This window comes from Calypte anna, chromosome 3, assembly GCF_003957555.1.
Source record: "Calypte anna isolate BGI_N300 chromosome 3, bCalAnn1_v1.p, whole genome shotgun sequence".
Lineage (NCBI taxonomy): Eukaryota > Metazoa > Chordata > Aves > Apodiformes > Trochilidae > Calypte > Calypte anna.
This window is the reverse complement of record NC_044246.1, coordinates 71,141,042-71,164,616: the sequence shown is the minus strand read 5'-3', so window position 1 is coordinate 71,164,616 and position 23,575 is coordinate 71,141,042. Positions and strand designations below refer to the sequence as shown.

General features: G+C 43.5%; 1 protein-coding gene across 1 annotated transcript in view; it reads left to right on the top strand.

Moving 5' to 3' along the window:
- SOBP (sine oculis binding protein homolog) overlaps positions 1–22,930 on the top strand; it is a 117,640-nt gene extending 94,710 nt beyond the window's left edge. Inside the window, exons 6-7 of the mRNA XM_030448187.1 lie at positions 5,337–7,291; positions 21,682–22,930. Coding sequence (XP_030304047.1) covers positions 5,337–7,289 — 1,953 coding nt within the window. The 3' untranslated portion in view covers positions 7,290–7,291; positions 21,682–22,930. The remainder of the gene's footprint in view (positions 1–5,336; positions 7,292–21,681) is intronic.
- Positions 22,931–23,575: the final 645 nt, after the last annotated feature.

The following is a 23,575-nucleotide window of genomic DNA, read 5'->3' as shown; positions in this document are numbered from 1 at the left end:
GAAGTCTGATACTAGATTGTCATTCAGAGTTTAGTGCTGGACTGCACTAATGGGTGAACTTAGTGCCTGCATATGACAGCCAATTACTGTATTAATTACTCTGGGCTTAAAGCCTGAGTGTGGCCCTTTTAAGCTCAGCAGGATGCCCGTGTTGTGTCTGTTGTGTGCAGGGCAACCTCGTGCACACCTCTGGACTCTGCTTTGGATGTTTCTATCAAAATAAAGATAAGCATGCGTGCAGGAGTGGCTTCCCCCCCCCCCCTTTGTATTAGCAAAATCCCAGTGTTACAGGATCCCTCAGTCCTGGCTTCCTTGGTGTTCCTGTATCGGGTGTGAGTAGTGTTTCTGCTGATGCTGTGCCTTCTGAGTCTTCTCCCGGTGTAGATTGCCGCATGTTTCACAGGAAAGTGGATGAATGATATCAAGTCATTGAGCTTATAAGTAACTCCCTGGCAACCTGCCACTAAAATATAAATACATTAAATGTACTGGAGGAAATGTTCATTCTGTTGTTTAGCATTGGACATGCCCCAGTTAGGTAAATTTAATCTTCCTGAGGGTTGTTGCATTACAGCTGAATGAGATAGCCAGTTATCTTATTACCGATCTTCCTGTCATTCAGGGTTTGTGTTCTGGCTTTGGTGGTGTGAAGTGTGCTTGCCCAAGAGTGGTGTTAGGAGTGTTTTCCAAGGGACATGATGGTGTTCAGGGGATCTGTTAGCGCCTTGCAAGATCTGACCTTTTATCTCGGAAACGTTTGTGCTCCTTAGCAGTCACATCGCTCCTGGTCCCACCTCCTTTTGGGTAGAAATGTACAAAATTATTGCTTTGCCCATGTTTTTTAGGAAATGTCTGAGACTCAGATTCATGGCATTTATTTTCTTCCTGCGTATTTCTGCCATAGTTCCTTCCAAAATCCCTGGCCGTGCCTCTGCTCCTGTTGCAGCCAGGAGCAAGGCTCCTGCTGACTCCAGGGTGAGGGGATACCAGCTCTAAGCATCAGACCCAAAGCTGTTGGATTGCATTAGAGGCATCTCTTCATTATTTTTCATGGGTGCTGGGCCAGGCACTCCTAACATGATACTGCCCCGTTAAGTCTCATGACAAATCCCTCTGAAACCTGGGGAGCTACTCCTGTGCACAAGCCCCACCAAAGCCAATGAGCAGCACTGACAAGAACATGGCAGTAATTTACTCTTCTCTTGGTTGTAAGGTGGGAAAAGGTGAGACAGGAAAGGAGAACCAGAAAGTATACATAAACAGTGAAATTTTGAGCTGGCTGTGAAGAATGACAATGGTCTATATGAAGTGCAAGTGCTTAAAAAAGTAAGACATTGGCTGTGTGTTTTGCAGATAAGAAAATGTTATTTTATTGAACCCGAAAGATATATATGTTTCACCTATCACATCTGAACTAATCAGTGTAGGCTTTTAGAAGAAGTCTGTAATTACTCTGAGCATGTCATTAGTTAGATGTAAAATGAATGATATTGCTCCATTTTATTACCTCTAGTGATATAGCCATTTGTACCATAAATTCATTGACCTCATCTTAAATGATCAATCCTGTAAGACAGACTTGATTCATTAATTCTTAAGTGACATTTTTTCTCCTCCAGTAATTTCCTCTTCATCACAGGGACTGTTTTTCTGCTTTTTAGTATGGTAGTGTAAAGAGTTGTATTACCTGTGTATGACATGCACATTTTATACTTGTATCTTAAATAAGCAGCATACACTGACTGCTTAGATAGATAGGTAGATAAATAGGTAGATAGATAGATAGATTATAGTGGAATATATGGATGCAGTATATTGACATTTCTTACTGATCTTAACTTTGTTTGAGATTTTGCATAAAATCAGTGGGGAAATTATTAGATATTTGGTCCATCCAGGATGCTCAGAGGGACTGAATTGCTGCCTTTCATTTCTGTGGCTTTAATTAATTTTATCTAGTGGTAAAATATACAGAACTGTCTGTGATCAATATGTGAGTGAGGCAAGCAGACTTCAGAGTTTCTTGTACTGCAGTGAATAATTGAAAACAGGAGAAATCAGTAGAGAATTTCTGAGCAGGATTTACTAAATATTTTACTGAAGAAGAGAAAATATTTGTTTAGGTAGAAATGAAATAGGAGCACAGTTGAGATAAAAAAATCAATACAGTGATAAAACACTAAAATATTTCAGTGAATTTTTCAACCAATAACTAATGAAATTAAATTATTAGAAAATTTGGGGCCTGTATTTTTCTTCCTGTCTGTTTAAACAGAGTCTCTGAGGGAGCTCTTCCTAGAAAGATAAAGAGGCTGGGTTTATTTCTCAAATTTCTCAGGTGCTGCAGGGTTACAGGCTGGTTAGCTTTCTTTGCCCTCAGGGAAGGCCAGTTCTTAGCTGCACTATCCCAGGACTAAATCAGGAAAGTGGCTGTGTCTGGAGTCCTGCCCCATCCTTTAGAGTTGTCACTGTGTCTTTACCCTACAAGCAGACCCAGTTTTTGTGGGTGATGACTAGGAGGAGCTTCATCTTTCCCCTAGCCTTCCTTGGGAGCCAGCTGGGAGCTCCTGATACCTCTTGGTGCAGCTCTTGGAGCAGATGTGGAAACCTCCTGCCACTTCACACAGCCCTTGGGGCAAGAGCATACCCTGCAGGAGGCAGAAGGAGCACAGTGGTTTATATCCTGATTACATACGTGCAAAAATACAGCATTTTGTGGCTACAGCAGTGAACTCGCAATCAAAAATTACTTTATAGGGTAAATTCGGCAGCTTTCCTGAGTTAAATAGTACTTTATGGGCTTGTGGTGTAGACTCACAAATTCCTGTTTTGTCCCCTCGGAAAATAGTGGCAACTCAAAAAATTTCAGGAGGTCAGTTATAAGGTGTTTCCATGAAATCATCCTGTGTTGACTTGCCAGATGGGTGGCAAAACCCATGCCCATGCCAAATACCCAGCACGATCCAGTGCCCACTGCTGTTTGTTTGCAGTATTTGTGAGGAGGTGTTGCCCAGCTCTGGTACTGTATGAGCTGTAAGAGCCTTCCTGCAGGGAGCAGAGGGAGAGACAAGACCTGGTAAAACCCGGGGGGCCCTTGGAAGTGGGGGTGCCCCCCATTTGCCTTCCTCCATGCACTCCGACTTCCCATCTGCCCTAGAGTTTGGGGGGATGCATGTGCCGTGGCAGCAGGGGCGTTTCTCTTGACTATTCCCTGCATTTGACAGACTTTTAGTTCACTTTTTTTAGGGTGCTACATCATCAGTGTGTGTCCAGTGGAAGTCTGGCCCTGTGTGCAGCACACCAGGAAATTTTCTGCCTTGCATGGGACATTGTGCTGGAAAGATGCCTGTCCTTATGCTGCACATGTCAAGCAGCACCAGCACCCTCTGCTTTATCTCATGTGGAGCTGTGTTGGCCGTGCCCAGGCTAAAATTCTGTGCCCTGCCTTCCCAGACTTACGGGGTGACTTAATAGTTGCTTCTTCTTAAGTAATTGTTTATTTTGATCTGGCTGTTGGGATAAAAGCATTGTCATAAATAGAGGGAGTGTATGTGTGAGTGTTTGAATGGGATGGTGAGGCAGGAGAGGGAATGAAATAGCAACCTGACTGATAACCAAAAGGTGGTAGGGTCAAAATAAACAGGCTAATATCCATAGCATATATGGGGTGTCAGTGTGTGTGTTTATATATATATATATATATATATATATAAGATATATTACTGAAAACTCAAAAATGTCACCACTGTTTATATTAAAGAAAGCTGAGAGTTAAATGAGATGGATAATCAGATGCCCAACATATGTTGTTTGGAATTGTTTGTATGGCCAATAGTTATTAAAATTAATTATCATTATAATGCAGTCTTTTCACAATTGTATCCTTTTTTTTTTTCCCTCCTTCCTTTTATTATTTTTTTATTTTTTAACAAAAGATATAGTAATTTATAAAGAAGCTAATGTGGGATGTTTGGAAAAGGCAGAACAGTACCAGTATATATCCTGAAATGGTCATAGGCTCAACATGCTGATAGAAAGCACCAAAAATCTCTGTGAGCTGAGTATTTTGAGAGCTAATGAAAATGACAAAAATGTTTTTTTTTTCATGTGTGTAAAATTCTGTCAAAAAAGTAAGGCACTGAAAAATCTGACATCTGTTTATCTGTTTATAGCTATGGCAAGATTACTCATATTAATTCTTGTTTAAAATGCCATATGAAGGAAAGGCATTTGTGCAAACAAGAGTCATATTTGAATTGTAGATCATGTCTTCACCATCTGTGAGAGCTGTTGGTGTTGCAAAATTAATGTGTTAATGAAATCACAATAATTTCTCTGAAGTAATGGATTCTGAAGCCTAGAATGACTATTTTTTGAACTTTGGAGTCTAGTGGTTTACAACTGGGAAAACCTTTCACAGCTTAATTAGTTCTGCAGCCTTACTTTAAAAAAAAATTGGCTATGCCTTCACCACACCAAGAGTAACACAGAAATGTATTAAATGAAAAGCAGAGAAACAAAGCAAAAATGAGCCTGCAACACAAACTTTTTGCCGTAGTATTTCAAAAGTTGATAAATAGGCCCTTGCTTGCCAAGAGGTTTAACTGAAAGTGACTCGTACACAAGAGTGGGCAAATAGCTCAGAAAATAATTCCAGCTTGCTGGAACGTCACAAATTGTGACTATTCAAACCTCACACAAATGTCCTGACTATTTCCAAGTTTCCCCTTGGAATGAAGGGCAAAGGATGAATGATGCTTTTTGTTTCATGATGCCATTTTAAAATACCACACCCTTTCCAACTTAGTATTTGATACTCTTAATAGCATACTAAACGTTACAGTGTGCTGCAGTTTAGCAGAAATGATTTCCATTCATTTCCAGCAACTTTCTGAGTCCTTTTTGAGTTATCATATTTCTTGTGTAGCGTGGCATCCCAGGCAAGTACAGGTGGGCTTAAATTACCACTCATAGAATCATAGAATCTCAGGAGTAATCACAGTCGTGCTCATATGGCTCATGCTTTTTTATATACTTACATGTGTGTTACAATGGTTTGTGCTAGCTGAGGATTCTTCTCTGTGGCATGGGTTTTAAGATATAAAATCTACTGTCTCAGGTAGAATTGAGATCATGGGAGCCAGAAAGGGGAGTGGCATTAAATTCATCAATTTTGTGGAGGAAAAAAAAAAGCAGTTTGCACAAACTTAACTATTTTTTTCTGCTAGAAAAATAATGTGAGTATTTAGAAAGCAACTGAAAAATGACTTTTTAAATAACACTATGAAGAGAAGATTGCTTTTCTTACCTGATTTGATTTTGTTACTGTGTTGTAGGTATGTGACTGGTGTAAGCACATAAGACACACAAAAGAGTATCTGGATTTTGGGGACGGGGAAAGAAGGCTTCAGTTCTGCAGTGCAAAATGTCTCAATCAGTACAAAATGGACATTTTCTACAAAGAAACACAGGCCAATCTTCCAGCTGGACTGTGCAGTACATTACATCCTCCAGTCGAAAATAAAGCAGAAGGCACTGGGGTGCAGCTGCTGACTCCAGATTCTTGGAATATACCGCTAGCAGATGCTCGGAGAAAAGCCCCATCCCCAGCGTCTGCAGCTGGCCAAATTCAAGGTCCTGGACCATCAGCGTCTACCACTGCCTCTCCGTCTGACACTGCCAACTGCTCTGTCACTAAAATCCCCACGCCAGTTCCCAAACCTATCCCCATCAGTGAGAATCCAAATATTCCACCAGTTTCTGTCCAGCCACCTGCTAGCATTGTGCCTCCAATCGGTGTCCCACCTCGCAGTCCTCCCATGGTGATGACAAACCGTGGGCCAGTTCCTCTGCCCATATTCATGGAACAACAAATCATGCAGCAAATCCGTCCACCGTTTATTCGTGGGCCGCCTCACCATGCCTCAAATCCTAACAGCCCTCTGTCAAATCCAATGATTCCTGGAATTGGTCCCCCACCAGGTGGTCCCAGGAATATGGGTCCCACCTCTAGCCCCATGCACAGGCCAATGCTTTCCCCTCATATCCATCCTCCCACAACACCTACCATGCCTGGGAACCCTCCAGGCTTGTTGCCTCCTCCCCCTCCTGGAGCTCCTCTGCCTAGTCTTCCCTTTCCTCCTGTCAGCATGATGCCAAATGGTCCTATGCCTATGCCACAGATGATGAACTTTGGATTGCCATCCCTTGCTCCGCTGGTGCCACCCCCGACTCTACTAGTGCCATATCCTGTCATTGTCCCTTTGCCCGTCCCCATCCCCATTCCCATCCCCATCCCTCACATCAATGACTCCAAACCCCCCAATGGCTTCTCCAGCAATGGTGAAAGCTTCATTCCGAGTACCTCCAGCGAGACGCCTGGGGCAAAGCCAACCAATAGCTCTTCATCCCCCCGAGAGTCAAAGCAAGGATCGTCTAAATCCTCTGACTCGTCACCGAGCTGCTCAGGCCAGTCCCTAAATCAAGCTCAAGTGCTTCAGGAGCACAGTAAAAATGAAGTTGTTGACTTGACTGTCAGACCTAGTAGTCCAGTGAACAGTAAATTTGGTTTCCCCAGTGTGCTACAGGGTCCACAGGATGGTGTGATAGACCTAACAGTAGGCCACCGGTCTAGGCTGCACAATGTTATCCACAGGGCTTTACACGCCCAAGTGAAAGTGGAACGTGAACCTAACAGTGTTGTAAATTTGGCTTTTGGTAGCTCAGAGAAAAGGAACTGCAGTGACTGCAGGGACAACTGCAGCCCAGTTGACTCAAAAACGTTACCGTGCAGTGACGGAGCTCACTGCTGTCCCGTCTCCTTGGCCTCTGGCGCGGCGGGACTGGAAGCTGGTGCAGCGGTGTGCAACGTCATTGTGAATGGCACAAAGAGCACGGAGGGTTCCAAGAACCCGGAGCCGCCCCAGGAGCAGAAAAAGCCCCAGCTCCCAGAGGAGCTGGCCCTGAGCGAGCTGGAGTCTGTTAAGGAGAACAACTGCTCATCAAACTGCCACCTCGAGGGAGATGCTGTCAAGAAGCCTGGGGAAGAGCCCCTTGCTGGGGGAGACAAACAGGACCCGAACCTTAACAACCCAGCAGACGAGGACCATGCGTATGCTTTGCGGATGCTGCCCAAGACAGGTTGTGTCATCCAGCCTGTGCCAAAACCAGCAGAAAAGACTGCTATCGCACCGTGCATTATCTCAACGCCAATACTCAGCACAGGGCCAGAGGATCTGGAGCCACCATTGAAAAGGAGGTGTCTCCGAATTCGAAATCAGAATAAGTAAAGGTTTGTGTAATCGCTACTGCCTTCTGTGTGAGTAGAATGAGTATTTTCAGGTATGAGGTCAAACGCATGTGGATGTGGCCTCTGTGAAGCAAGGTGCCCATCCCCAATTATCTGCATTTTCAGAAAACTATTGGTATTTATGTTTTAATATTGTTCTTTGTGTTGTATTGCATCTGTACTTGTCAGTACTCCATCCATCAGCAGCCTCATTACACTTTTGCTCACAGAAAATTTCGTGACGATGCTGGCTGTGAAATTATTGTGTCATCTATGTCTAAGTCAGTGGTTTTCTGCCTAGGATATGGTTTAGGTCTGGGCCATTAATCTGCTTACTTATTCCAGCTGAATTACGCAGCAGCTCAAGCCTTCACTATGATGATTGAAATTGCCCTACAGCATAGCATAGAGCAGAATGACCCAGCTGCTTCCTGCTAGCACAGATCCAATTGACTTAGCAAATGGTCATCTCCAACCATCTTACTTTGGTCTGCCTCCAGACTGCATCTTGGCTTTCAGCTGGGCTGTTATCTGAGGAGCAAAATCCTTCTCCCTGAGCTTTCCTTTCTCAAGTATTGATGCTTAGGGATTGCCTGCTCTTTTTGGGACCTGCCTGTTGTGGCTTATCTCAGCAAGACCTGTGCCATGGGGCTTTACTCTCCTAACTTGGTGCAAGCTTCCCACTTCAGAAAAGCAGCTGAGGTTTCCCTCAGCCCCGTGGTTATTACACGTGTGGTTCTTGGTAGGGCTGCAAAGCAAGGCAGAGATACGGGTAAGTCCACCAACAAATGTGGCTTGTCTAAGGACAATGCTGAAGATGCAGAAAGCTCCCCCACCCCTATTTGTTCCCTATTCCCTGCTTACTGCATCCCTCTGATAAAACAGTGCCTTTGAAAAGCTGTTAGTTTAATATATATCAGTTGCCTCGAACCTGCGAACAAGAAACAAATGTAATTGCGTTTATTTAGATTCACAAGCGTGGAGAGCTGCTTTCAGGAAAAGGGAAAATGGTGGGTGTTGCAAGAAATCTGTTCGGCAGTAAAATACTGATGGTTTGCCGGATGTGGCTTGATGACATGCCAAATTTCATTACAATCCGTGGAATATTCTGTAGCCTCCAGTAAATCCCTGTCCCTGGTAGCACAAACAGTGACTGCAGCGGTGCAAGGCAAATATTGCCTTGAAGGGCTTGGCACCCACGACCACAGACAGCATCACAAGCTGTGGAATCTGGGCCGTTTGCAACATCTCCCTGCTCCATCAGTGCAGGCTAATTGCAGCATCAAACATGTAGTCAGGACTACCTTTTTATTTGTTAATGCTGTGTTCCCTGTGCGTGCCAGAAACATTACATTCCTTGATCACAAATAGTATTTATTTACTTTCTTCAGCGGAACAGAACCATTATTCTTTGCTCCAGGCATGTGCTGACACATTTAAAAGATACCTTTGTAAGAACAGAGGACAACTATAACTTTCCTGGACTAATAACAAACATATACAATAACTCAGAATGCAAATAAATAGTTCGAATCTTTACACACTCCTGTGCTCTGCTGGTGAAGATAACCCTACCCACTGCTGAAGTGTGTGGATAGACTGTATGTCCCTCTCAGCAGTGACATCTTTATTGCAAACCCTTCTTTATTGCCACTTCTGCAACGTGAAAGATTGTTTCTTCATACAACCCATGCTTTTACCTAGGGATTGGGATTTGATCGAGTGAGAAGGCCACTATCTGACTGAATTCCTTTGATTTAATTCTAGGAGAGCTGAGGTTAACCCATCCTTTCCCATCTTGCTCAAACTCCCCATAACTCTTTTTTCAAGACAGTGCTAAGAGACTTGCACATTTGTGTGCTGGCACTGTAGTCAAAGAGTACTTGGTTCTTAGCATCTGTTTAAGCTTGCCCAGACCATCTAGGCTGCAGTAATGCCACCTTCCCAAAGTCCTGATTTCAGGAAGGGTTTAGCACCATCCAGAGCCAAAACCTTAAAACTCAGAGATTTCTGGCTTCCCTGAGCTGTGTATTTTTGCCTGTTGACACAATTATACATAGTATTGCTCCACAGATAGTGCTTGTCAAAGGAAGTGGGCAAACTGAACAAGCTGCTTTGAAAAGACAAGAAGGATGCTTTATCACTCAGTTACTGTCCGTAACTCTTTGTATTCAGTAAATGCCAATAATTACCACTGTGGTTATCCTTAGGAGCAATCATTTTCCCATTCACTAGAAGTTAGACGTTTTCCTTTGTTTCAGTGTAAGAGCTGCCTCACAGGAAAGTTTTGAGGTTGCCAGGCAAGATTAATCTGACCCAATATATAAACATCTGAAATGAAGACACAGATGAACTAATTGTCTAAGCTCTCATCCTAGAGAAGCAGACAGTTCAAAGACAGCTGAGCTCATCCCAAAGTCAACAACAAAGACAGCTCAGACGAATTGTGCCCTAGGAATGCCTACTTCTCCCTGCTGTGAAGGAAGCTTAGGGTGATCTGCGTGGACACAGATGTCCTTATAGATGCTGAAAGTTAAAAAAGCCCAGCCTAGGTGTCAGCTGTGCCTCCGGGGTTTGTGCAATGGCCTAACATGACATGTTGATAGTCATTAGTCAGTGTGTGTTCATCCTCTCCTTTCTACACATAAAGAAAAGAATCAGCCTCTATGCAGAAGAGATATGAGACCAAGATCCTTATTTGTTTCAAAGGAGAGAAGATACCCAAAATACTCTGCAGAAATAAACAGCATGATAACCATCTCATTCCAGTGGGTATCTCAGTGAAATGAGGGTGGGTTTTGAGCCTCTGAAGGCACACACAAGTGATTTGTGCAGCTCCAGTGTTGGATTTGAGTTGAGGAATCTCCGGTTTCATGCAGAGTCCCCCTTTCACTAGCACTGATAATAGCCAGTCCAGAGGAACAGAGGAGCTTTTTAGATTTCTGGCCTTCCATCAGTCTGTCTGTGAAGGGTACTCAGGGCTCAGAGCCTGCCCATGCCTGTACAGAGGGGATGAGCAGGGGGAGCAGAGCATCACTGCAGCCCCTCATGTCACAGCCCCGACCTCTGCCATTGCCATGAGTTCCTCCTGCCTAGCCCTGGGGAAGGATGGAGGTAAAATCCTGCTGCTGCACCAGTCTGGCTGTGGGGAAGATCCCTCACAAAACACTCCCAGACTCATATAAATTCTACTAAAATAGAAAAAGGGCAGGAGATGCACTAATAATTGTGTTGACTTGAGCCCTTAGAGGTTTGTATTGATTGCACTGGCCATGCCAACCCCAGAGAAGAAAAAGTCTAGAGAACTGTCTTTTTCTTTCTTGGTCCCCACCTACCCTAATTGGAAAATCTGAGCATATAGCCCTAATGTGCAAGTTTTCCTGGATTTTATTTCCCATAAAATTGTATGAGAAGAAGGAAATCAGCCAAATATTTTTACGCTAGAGTTCTGGACAGACAGATTGAATTTGTGCAACAGCAACATGGACTGTCTGAAAAGGAATCAATGCAGGTGTGACCTTTTCAGGCAAGTCGCCAGATTCTGGATTATTTAATGTACCAATTACTTGATTATTGGAAGTGCTAATCAGCAACATAATCCTTGATGTTAAAGTTTAGTCTCTCCATCAGGATGTGGACTGTCAAGCTGTTCTGGCTTGATGCAATTCAAAGAAGCAGCAAAAGATGTCTTGATGCTGAAGTCCTCTTATGATAAAGAAATGAAGCTAGGGAAAATGTTCTGTTGGGTGTTATTTTTTTCAAGTTTGAGCAATGTGAGTTTCTAAAATTAGCAGTGTTATTTGTGCCTGCCTACATACTTTACCTCCAGGCGGGATCAGTTTTAACCCTCCAAGTTTTGGTGTCAAGGTTTCCTAAAGCAAATAAATGGAAACACTAAGGTCTTCATGGATTTAATGTGATAGTTATGGTAAACTACATTAGAAAATTAAGTGGCACATGCTAAACTCACAGTTAGCTTCTGTGTGTGTGTATGTGTTGACTTATCCTAGGCTGGAGGCAGAAGGGAGTTTTTCTGCTTGTGTCAGCAGAATTTCTCCCAAAAGTAATAGAAATTGTAGGAGTATGGACACCTACAGAGCCAATCCCTCTATCCTGGGATCAGCATCTGCTGAGTTATAGGCCCAAGCCTCCAGCTGCCTAGTTTGTACATTGTAGTCATAAAAATATACAACATGCATATATACAACACTCCAGTTCACAGCAGAAGTAATACAGATCCCACTGTGAGCTCCCCTGCCCATAATGGTCCAGCACAAGATTTCCTACTCTGGTGAGGATTCCTGGGGCAAGGGCCATAGCTATTAACCTCTCTTTCTGCCTTAAGAGTTTTTACCACTCCTCTGTGACTGTAGCATCTATCTACCTGCCCTCTTCACTCTCATCAGAATAGAATTTGACCTTAAAGGTATACTTGAAAACAGATTTTATATTTTTAAACACATTTTTATGCTAATAATCTTTTTTAACACTATGGGCCAGAGCCTTGGCTAATTTTAACTGGATATAGTTCCACTGGTGCTAAACTAATTTAAATTGTCAGCGTACTTGGACTCGTACACTTAACACATACTCTTCTGGTTCAGAAGTTTTCCTTCACCTGGCTTCTTATGAGCATACAGAAATTTTCCATTTATCCAAAAAGGACAGGAGAAACTGTTAACACCACAAAGCCTTAAACACATTTGCTTGGAACTGAAGCTTTGCCCTTGAGAGCTGCCTGGCTCTGGCAGCGTGATCTTAATGTTTCAAAATTGCCTCTGTAGCTTCTCAGCTATATTAAATCAGGAAAAGGATTTCCCAGAAACAAAACAAAACAAAGCAAAACAAAACAACAGCAAGAGATTCTCAAAACGGTGAAGTATAAAATGAAATGCTTCCAGAGTGGTTTTCAGCTCCCACATCTTGTTGCCAGGGTGTGGGAGCACTAACTTCTGTCTCAATGGCAGTAAATTGCAGGATCAGGGTACGCTGCCGTACATCATTGCACACTCTGAATCAAAGGAACAATTGCTCCTTTCTGATGGGTTCCTCCTGCTTTTCTTTAAAACTTCCTTGGGCATATGGTTTGAATACGGAACCTGACGCTTGAACTCAATTTAGCAAATAACTACACCTGGTCTGATTTGTAAAGGTAGTGAGCATCTAGGACTGCTGGCAAACAAAAAACAAGGCCAGACCATCAGCCAGCAAAAAAAGCCATGTCTCGAATGACAGACCCACAGATATTTGCAAAGCCTCTGGCTCCTGCAGGCTGTAATCTCCCTGACAGCTTTCAGGACTTGGAACCACTGATTTTAGAGTTTATTTTGGTACTTAGTTGCCCATATTATTTTTAATTGTCCTGTGAAATGAAAACTATTAGAAATGGAATAAGCATCTAATCCATGCCATTCCTTAAGCTGATACAACCTGCATACATATTGAAACAGCTCATAATTCTTTGCCAGGCTTTAAGGACTGACTGGGCCCTTTCATACCTATAAAGCCTGATGTTCTTATTATTCAAGCTGGTCCAAAGAAGATTTGGATGCATTCAAAAGTGTTAAGTGTAAATCTAGCTCTTCATCAGCCTGTTCTTGTGCTGTTGAGCTACCAAAGACAGTGAGACAGAGAAAATGTACAGGGAAAAAAGCACAACTCATCATTACATTCAGAGTCCCTAACAGCAAAGGCCACAGTAAAACAGTCAGGCATCCTTGTAAAAACATCATCTGAGACAATGTTTGCCTTTAGATTCAGAGGCTGAGATACTGGACAGTATGAGTCTGCTGCTGAAGTCTGATAAAGAAGCTAAGCACCTAATAGCCTTTGTTTAGCTTGACCCTGAAACAACCATGGCCAACTTCATTGGGGAGTAGTGAGCTCTGAACAGCTGTGAGGAGGTCATAAACTATTTCTCAGTATTACTAAGCCATACCTGAAGGTGGGTCAGCAAGGAGCAAAACGCTTTTTTTTGTGGGCACTTTTTGTTTCCAGAATACCTGCTGAGCCTCTCCCTGCCTATTTTTGGGTCCCATCAAGCCAAACAAGCAAGTTAAGCACATTCCTGGGTGCGTCCATCAGTTGAGGCCTCATGGTGGAGGCCTACTCATCCTTACCTTATTTACACGATTTTGATCATGAGCTGCATTTCATTGCCAGGACCAGAGGTTGTGTTTCTAAGTGTGTGCGATCATCTCGTGAGAACAGTGAATTGAAGTAACCTCTGACATTTTGCAGAACCCTCAACTATTTCACATTTGCTTCTACCATGAAAATTATAGCTAATTAAATATCTGGGCTTAATCCTGTACAGTACTGCGTGCACTCAGCACTCAGTGCCTCTAATGCAAATTGAAGGCTCTCAGCACGTTACAGACCGAGGTTCTGCTGCTGACTCATTTGCATGGCTTTACTTTCCCAGACATGATTTTGGTATTTGAAAAGAATGGTATTCCTGTACAACATGTGTCTCAATTTGTAACGATATCCTCCCTGCAGCTGGCTTGCTTTTCCAAGTGTTTCTGAAATATTGCTGTCTTAAATTCAAGCCAACCTACAATAACAAATTAGAGGCAAAGAGGCTGAACTGTGTTTGTCCAGAGGACACCTCCAATCTCTTCTGCACTCCATCTTCCAGTCCTCTTTTTGGACTTTAGGGCTGTGTAATGCATTCATCTTCTATGGAAGCATACATTTAAAAATAATTAAAGAAAAAAAAATTAAAATAGGGGGTTTAGGGATTGGGTAGTGCAGAGTGAAATAGCTGTCGAGTTCTGACCTCTCTGGAAAGATCTGCATCCCATCCTTGGCCAATTGATTTTGAAACCTATGGTTAGAACAGTTCTCAACTATTCATTTGAAGCCCACATGGTTAAATGTAAAACTTTGTGTTGCCTGCTTATGCTCCAAATATTTATATGCTTTCATGAACTGATTTTGCTGCCACTTCTAAGTTGCTTATTCAAAAGGAGGGGAAAAAAACCCGTTTCCCACAGGAATTCACCAACTGAGAGATGCTTGAGCACTGTATAAAAGAGAAGATACATTATGATGTCACTGAAAATTTGAATTATGACCCTACCTTTTAAAGTACAGTTAAAATGCAAGTTCCATTTTGTTTGAAGCAGTTTAGCGATTATTGCTGAACTGGTTATCCTGGGAGTAGAAATATCATTCCTGTTTTTTGAGGGTTGGTAGGGGAGTTGGGAAATAGAGAAAATTAAAACAGTGTTTGGGTTCAGCGCAGACTGCTCAGTGGACAGCAGCGCTGGGGATAAGGAAGGTGCCTGGCACTACACAAAGGTCTATTCCATCTGCTTGTTCTTCAGATCTTCTGGATGGGTTTTTCCTCTTTCTTCACCCACATTATAATCTACCTGGCATTTGGGGCACCTGAGCGTGTCCTCTTGACTTTGGATGGGTCTGCATCTGCTCTTGCTTAGCTGAAACAAACTGAGATGGATCTGAGAAAATGAGGGGAAAACCCCATGGGGACAGTGGGAGGCATGCAGCTCTGGATGGTTACAGATGGAGGAGTTGTTCATGGGAAAATGTTGATTGCTTCCTGACCTGGGATACTAGAACATTTCACTAAAAAGATTCAACGTTTATTCTGCAAAATTATTGTTGTTGTTGTTGTTGTTGTTGTTGTTGTTGTTATGTTTTGTGACCAGCAATAGGATTTCAGATGAAAAAGCCAGTCCCAGGTGTAACCCAGTTGAGGAGGAAGATTCTCATAGGGAGGTATGGGCTGCTGCTCAGCAAGACCCTCATCCTCACCATTTGTCCTCTTCCACACCACCTCCCACAGTTAATCTGACTCTTGCTGGCTATTTATCTGGTTTTACTGGAGAGATCAGCTTGGATAGGAAAATTCAGAAGCACCTTGGAATAGCCAAAAGCCTAGTGGTTTGGGCCCACAGGAGGCTGCTGAAATTCAAGTTTCAGTTCTGATTCAGACCAAATCAGAGGCTTAAAGAAGGGTTATCACATCACAGTGGTTGTCTGTTTTCAGGAAAAGAGAGTAGAAACTGTCTGGATTTGGTTTGCCTTCTGCTTTAGTTTTTATGTTTTGGGTTTTTTGCTTGTTTTGTTTTCTTTTTTTGAAAAAAGATCCTTGTGAACTTTAAAGTTCGGCTCAGCACAGAGTGGGAGATTTAGTTGAAAATTTGTTTGTTTTTTAAAAAAAGGAAAATCATATCTTCTGTCATGTCTGCACATGAAGTATTGCTGGGGCAAAGCAAACTATTTGCTGGTCTGCCAAATATTTGGTAGGTGCTGCACTGATGGGAGGGCAATGGGCTGCCTTGCTGTTGTGTAGATACACTCAGTTACCTCAGTGTAAAGCAGGATCTGGCTCCCCCAGCCTCCGTGATGTGCCACAGGGGCCATGGCCAGAGACAGTGTGGGTTACAGCTGAGATTACAAGTCCAGAGCTCTGATGGCATTTTCCTTCTTGCAAGACTTGCATACATACCTTGAAATACCCCAAAATGTAAACCCCTGTCAATTAAAGCCTAGAGAAGGGAAGGATGGTGCCGTGGGGCTGGATAGGAGGGCCTGGTTGATGTTGGTTTTGTCTTTGGTTTGGGGAGTTCCATGAATTCACTGAGCAATTATTCTATCAAAGGTTAAGCCCATTCAAACTTCTTTGAAATTGTGAAAAAATTACGTGATTTAGAGAGGTTCTTGGGAGATTGATACTTTGAATAGTAGAAAGTGGTATTAAGGAAGGAAGGATGACACTGAAGGAGAAACCTGACAGCATCACTGATGCTGAAATCTGAGGAACTGAGCCCAAATGTGCATCTTCACCTACCAAGACAGGTCTCCTCTGCTTTCCTGCAGAGCTGATGGATAGAGAGGCTCTTCCCAGGTGTGTTTCAGAGCACTTCACTCAATGGCTGCTCTCTAGGACCCCTGGGCATGGAAAGGAGAACAAGGACCCTGGTGCCCCACAGGTTAAAGTTTGTGAACCCCTGCCTCTCTTCTCCCTGTACCACATGGAGAGGAAAGGAGAAAGCAGTGTGATTTGGTGGGAATCTGCTTTCACCGAAAGTTTGACAGTGATGGGAACATGAGGAAATGGAAATTGCTGTGGCATGGGTATCTGATGGCAGCTGTTTTTCCCAAGAGAATCCAAACCTGAAGGGAGTTGCACAGTGAAGTTGTGTTGATGCTTTGTAACAGGGGACAATTTACAGCAGCCCAGGCCGTTATCTCCATGCATGTATCCTGTTTCCAATGGCTATGAACAAGAGCTGCATGCTTACCATGCCAAGACTGTACTGACATTTTGAGGGGAGGACTGTCTTTCTGAAAATATATAATGGAAGGGAGATGTCTTTTCACTTTGCCTTATGCTGGATCCTCTGCTGTGGAGTCTGGGGCTGAAACAAAGCAGTCAAGAGTAGACTCTGCTGTTTTGAATGATTGTCACCATTTTTGAAAGAGATGGTCTTCATTTCTCTCTCGTTGCTCTTCAGTGAATGATCTGCCTGGTAAATCCAGTACTGTGGGCGCCACATCTTTTGGGTGACTCTCGGGGTCTCTTCCACAGTGATGATTCCTTTGCTCCCTCTTTATAAGTGGTGATTTTTCCTTCAACCGTGCAGGAGCATGAGGGAGAGCCTGGAACTGTATTACCACTTTTTCCTGGCTACAAAAGAAGGGCATGGTGACTTACATCCCTGATCCTAACTTCTCTAGCTAGTTTTGGGGTCCAATTTAGCATACAGGGAATGAGTTTAGTAAGTGATGGTACTATAGTACCAGCAAAGGGTCAAATATAGATGGAAACTGGTGAAGTTCCCCAAAGGCTTTTCAAGGAATAGATGCAGGGATGCAAGAATCAGCACACAACATATGTCTGCTTTCCAGTTCATGTTTCTCCCTCAAGGTCTTACCCTGACTATAAAGCGATTGGATACGATTACAAGCACAGCCTCTGGTGCATCCCTACAACAATTCAGTCATAGAGTTGGGGGTGACTAAGCTGTCCCTACCACTTCTTCTGCCTAGGCATAAAACGAGGACAAATCCCAAGCCTCTTCCCCAATGCATTCCTTGAAGTCACAATGTCTGCTCAGATTACAGCTCACATTTCAGTAGGCGGGAGTATCTGACCCAAAATTGAGAAGGATCCACAGCTTACAAAACTGGAGTAGAAGGAAAATACCACCTTCAAAATCAAAGGTTGGTGCTTAAGGACCCTACATGTTATCCCATTTGTGCTAAAGGCCTCTCCTGACTCTTGCAATCTGGTATCCCTTCAGTTAGGTCATGGAAAGATAAAATAAGTAGTCAAAGGGGAAGGTTTTAATGAAAAAGATTGAACTGCTTTAAGAATTGCTAAAAAAAACCAAAACAACAAAATAAATTACAGAAGTATTACAAGTAACAGATGATTCCACAGTGTTTCTAGGGCTGAGTTTGCTCCCATGCTGACTTTAGCTGCACTCTTGTGGTTTCTTTTCAGAGCAGTTTCCCTGAGAAAATAATTGCAGTGCCTTTACTCTAGGGCCATGCATGTCCCAGATGAACTAAGTCTCTTTTAGCACATCAGCATTCATTGTCTGGGTGAATTAAGTGCTGTGCTAAATGATGGAAACTCTGCCATGCCAGCCCACATCAACAGTTGCCTCAGCTCTCCCCACCCAGTCTCTTAGCTATTTTTTTTTCTGAACAATAAGATGTGAATCTGGAGACAGAAATGTTCAATGGAGTGGAGAATGAGAGGGAAGCAACCATGGAAAAAGCATCTGCATGTACACGTGTGTCCAAAGCCATGTCAATGACATGGCCCCTCTGAGGAGGCAGGACATGGCTGGGGAGGGCATTGGGTAGAAGCAGCTTTTTCTGGTGGCTTTGACAGCCATCAGGAGCCTGCTGCCACGGTGGCTACACTTGGGTCCTGGGGCAGCACTGGGAGCAAGCACAGACAGATCAGTGCTTGGGTGTGGAGGAGCAGGAGAAGGAACTGTCCCTACAGCTGAGATACCCAGCTCCTTGGCATGGAGACATGGTGGGCAAATAGAGCAAGGAGCACTTGTAGCAATTGGCTCTAACAGGCATGGCCCAGCTTCAGGAGCTCAGGAGCATCAAGCTCAGGAGCTACACAGGGAAAAGGGCTGTCAGTCTGCAGCAGCACCTGTAAAGAGCTGGCTAGCTGCAGAAAGGGAAGAGAGAAGCTTGCAGGGGAAGTTTTGCCCTATTTGCCAAACTATCCTGCCGAGCTATAACTCCGTGTTGTTTTGATCAAGGATTTACATCCTCATGTGTCAGGACATATAAACCAAAGATGGTGTTGGTGCAGTCTGTTTTGGAGATACCCATTGCTCAGGGTAAGGCTGACAGCCACAGGGGGCACCAGTGCAGCTCTCACCTGATGCTCAGGGGAGCATCTGAGGCCATGTGAGTGAACCTCCAAGGTACCAGCTGGAGCTGGGTCATTATCAAGTTGAGCTATTTTCCTTTTGGCCCTCTGCACTGACAGTAGGGCAGAAATGAGCCTTCCTACTTCTTCTCTTTCTGTCATCATTTCCATGCTGCCTCCTGGGGTTGGAGTTACAGCCCATCTCACAGCCCATGACTTCCAGGTGGTCTTCCAACCCAGGATCAGCCCAGACCTGTTTAGCTTTGCTAAGTGGGCAAACCCCAGTGTGCTCACTTCAGTGCAACTCACATAATATGAACTCCATAACTTTATGCTTACAAAAAGTCCTTTTTTTGTAGCTGATGCGATTTTTCTATCAGATCAGCAATCCTTGATGTGTGATGAGGGCAAGTTCAGCTGGGGTAAAGAGCATATGTCACTTTCCTAAAAAATAATTTGTTGGTTTTTTTGGACAGGAGATATAAATAGCTGACTTTATTGTGCTGGTCATGCACAATGCATGTGCTGTGTTGGCACAAGGTGTGTAATGTCTAACTGTGAAGTGGTGAAGACTTGTGTGTGTTCTCATTTTTTTTTTATGAAACTTTGCATGCTGTGAGTGATAGGGATTTTGATTCTGTCACTTGATCCCTACAAAGATGCATTCATCAAATGCGATGGCTGCCATATAAGCCAGTCAACAGGGAAGGTCCTTCTCTTAAATTTGCACACTCTTTTATACTGAATCTTATCTGCAGTAGAGGAAAAATAGATGGGACTTAAAAAGCTAGCTGACTTCTCCAGGCAGAAAGCACTGAGACCCAGTGAACTTCTTTATGACCTCCCTCCCTAATAACTTATCAGTCTGTGCTATGCCATGCCATTTGAGACTGATTAGTGAGGGATGGAAATTCATTTCTGTTGATCTATGGAAGTAGAGGAGCAGGCAAAATTACCATGAAGTACAGAGTGAGGTTTCATACAGATATTACAGATTTTATTTTCTCTGCTTCCCTTTTTAGTGAATCTTTGAGCAAGACTTCAAGCCAAAAAGTGACAAAAAGCAGTTGTGTACTTTGTGGAGTCCACTTAGGAGGTGGATACATCACAGTTCTCAGTCTAGTTCTTGTCCACAGCTCTCTTTTTACACACAAAGCTGTTCATTCCACTGGGCACATTGCCCTAAAGCCCAAATATTACTCCTTAACACAGTTACACTGGTCTCTGTGCTCTGGAACTTTGTGCTGGTCAACATATTCAGTGTGCCTTCCAGTCTCTGCTTTGAGAAGGGACATGAGCACAGTGACGAGAGGGTCGCAGAGGAGCCAGTGTGGACAGAGGAGAGGACAGAGGAGTGTGGACAGTGTGGAAGAGGAGATTGTGGACAGACTCACAAGGAGAATTTGACCCAGGACCAAAATTGAGTCCAATAAGTATTTCAGTGTTTCAGTTTGAATCTTTAGGGGACAGCAGATCCCATCCAAGGAGACAGTCTACATGATCGATTGACAAGGGAAGTAGAAGCACATGAGTGTAACTCCCAGGAGCCCCTAGATAAGCTAAGGCATTAGAAGCTTGTAACCACTGTCTTGTTTTTAGTTCCATTAGTTTGATAATGAGAAGGTGACTGGGGTTTTCAAAAATGTGTTTACAAATATTTTTGTGACCTTGGCCTTCACCCCTGACAAAGCTCATCTTATTTTAGGGGAGCTATCATGAAGCTTTCTGAAGGCCTCAGGTCAATAAAGCTGTGTTTTCCCTGGTATTGCTCACCAAGTCAAGGCACAGGTGGGCTTCAGAAGGGGATTACCTGAATAAGTCCTTTGGGATGCACCCCTTTTTTGTCCTAAAAATAAGAAAAAAAAAACCCCAAACAAAAAACACAATAAAAGCAGCCAGTACATCTGGTCAGATAACAGGAGAAATGTGGACTTGCAATTGAAGCCCAGAAGAGAAGGAAACAACTGGAAAATTAAACTCTTTGCCTAATTCTGTGATCTGATGGGATTTGCTTGGTGCGTGGAAATTTCAGTGTTCCACAATGAAAATACAAGATCTTGGTAGCAATTTACCTCAGTGAGAGGTCTGTTGTGTGTCCTAAAATGCCTTTATTTGAATTCTCTTTGTCATGCTAGGCAGTGTCAGTCACCTGGTTCTGCTGTCTGTGACCTTCCTGGCACTGCAGCTACAATGGTGGTGGCACAGGCTGGTTGCAGACCCTCCCAAGAGGGGACTGGGAAGGTTTTTGTGGCCTCCAGCCTGACCTCCCTCATTGCAGCTTGGTTGTGCTGCATTGAGCATCCATCTTTCTTTGCTACACATTCGAGAAGAGGCCAAGAGGGGTGTCTGCAGTTTGCATGCATAGCACAAGTAGTGCCTCCAGCACTGACTCTGTTGGTGGGATGAGTATTTATGTGAGAGTGGATCTCACTCTGGGCACCGCCCCAGTTTCTCTGTGAGAACAATGAGCCCTGTGGAGCTGCCCACCAGCCCATGCAGTGAGGTGTTTCTAGGGACCCCTGGAAATGTGCAGTGCTCCCCATCCTATCCTCATCCCAGATGCTGGGGGGTACTGGTCCAAATGCTTCTTCTCTCTCTCTGACTCCACTTTCCCGCCTGTGCTGTGCAGGGAGCAATGCATCCCAGCTCTCTAAAGCACGCCGAGATCAAGGGGTGAAAGTTTCTGTGCAACTGCAAAGTATCATTATTCACCTGTGCTCTGGCAGGATGAAAGGCCCTCTATGAAAACCAGAGAATGAACTACTATTATATCGGTTTCCAGCTTTTTTATCACAGGAATTCCTCCATCTTCCTTTCCAGCAGCCTCAGAGGCTGTGTGTACCACGAGGGTGCGTGTGGCATGAGGGGCAGCTGAGGCCAAAGCAGTGGGCTTGTGTCCCTGTCCCTCTGCCCTCCCAGCCCGAGGCTGCATGCAAGTTCTGGTGGTGCCCAGCCTGCCTGTGATGAGTCTTTCACTGCTCTCCCTGACCACCTTTCCTCCTTGTCTGCTTTGCAGGAACGCTTGCTGGCAGGGTACCTTGCATGGAGAAAGGGAGCAGAGCAAACCACCTCACTCCACCAAATGACACCAGCTGGTCCACTCACCGCCCCCTCTGGCTAAAAGTCCAGCAAAGAGAGCAGCTTCCTATCACCGAGCCCCTCCGAGGAAGCCTCAGTCCCACGGGTGCCTTTGACCCAGAAGACAGCACATCATGGACCCACACAGTGTGCTCAGCATTCCTGCAACCACCCCTCTTCTCCTCCAAGGGACACTTTTTCCTCTTGGTTTCTTGCTGGTGGGGATTTTTCACCCTGGTTTCAAAAACCACACGGACCAACATAGGTACTTTTCCTGCTCTGACTTCGAAGTTCAGATATTTGAAACTGGACAATTATATGATTTTTTTTTTTCCTTCAAAAAAACTGCTGTGGTTTTGCTGCTACAATAAGAATCGTGATTTGCATTGTATGGTTTTGGACCTATTCAAGTTTTGATGGAGGAAAGGGGTAATACTGGAGTAGCAATGCTTCAGAGTCATCTCTGTCCTACCCATGATGCACTTTTAAATGAAGAGTTAGAATATTTTATTGGCTAATATACTTTCCTTGTTATTTTTACAAAGGCCACCTTTATCCTTTCTAATGCCATATTTTCAGTGTTACACTTTTATGGCTTTTAATTTTTGATTTGACAGATGTAAGAAGCAGCATGAATAGTTTATACTGTGGTTTTTCAGAGACTGAATGCCAAGAGAACTCAGTAAATGTTTATTCTTCTCAGCTTTCTCTTAAATTCCCCTAAATAGCGCCCCATTTGGGAACAGAGCAAGAGTGTTGAACTAAAGACCAAAATTCCCTCAAGGTGTAAAATAATCTGAGGGGAATATTTGCTGGGCGTCATGAAAGACTTGGATGAAATTTCAACCCTGATGGTTTTCAGTGATCCAGGAAGGCAGTGAGACAATCTCTCCATATGCATAGCCCTTTCATGATAATTAGAATGGCATGGACAAACCAATGAAAACAAGGGTAAAGTGAGAAAGATCCCCCATGATTCTGTTTCACTGTTTGCTTTCTCCTGTCATGGTTAAGAGAAATGTGCAATTTGATCCTCAATCAGTGGGTGGAGGATAACAGGGTAGAATTTACTTGTGTGCACTTGTACAGTTGTAGCCAAGAGTCCAAAAGTACACTAGAGCATGTTATACTGGCACTGAATTGGTAAGAGAGTTGTGGAGTATCCCATTCTGAGAAAAAAAAAAAAAAAAAAAAAAAAAATACAAAAAAAGAGAAAATATAAGAAAAAAAACACAAAAAACCCCACAAAAACCCCACAAAAAATCAAAAACAAAACAAAAAAAATTAAAAAAAAAATTCAGATCACCTTGTGGTTCAGTGTAACTGTTTACTAACTCGAATAAAGCAATTGTTCACTCTCGAGTGTTCAGAGTACACCTTTTCTATAAGGCTGCTGTGGGGAAGTGAGGAGCAGTCTTTCAGGAGCAGTGTCTCTGATGGTGTTGGTGGTGCTGGGAGCAGTGTAGCACAGTCAGTTGAGCCAGAGCCTTGTAGTGATGGTGCACTATGAGCACTATGTATATACTGTATTTCTATATTTTCCTTTGTACAGATTCACTTACGTAAAGCTACTGTTTTACAGGTGCTCCTTATTTATTAGAGCTGTGAAAGCTTGGAAAACACACCGGGCGAGTAAGCTCGCTTTTTAAAAAAAAAAAAAAAAAAATTACAAAAAAAAAAAGGGAGGGGGGGAAATCGAGCAACTCCTTAATCTAGGGAGAGAGCTCAAAGACATATTGATGAAACATCTTCAAAGGAGCAAGAATCTGCAGCACCAGCAGTGTCCTCTGCCTTCCTATTGGGCTTGCAAAGCTTTTCTCTCTCCCTGACTG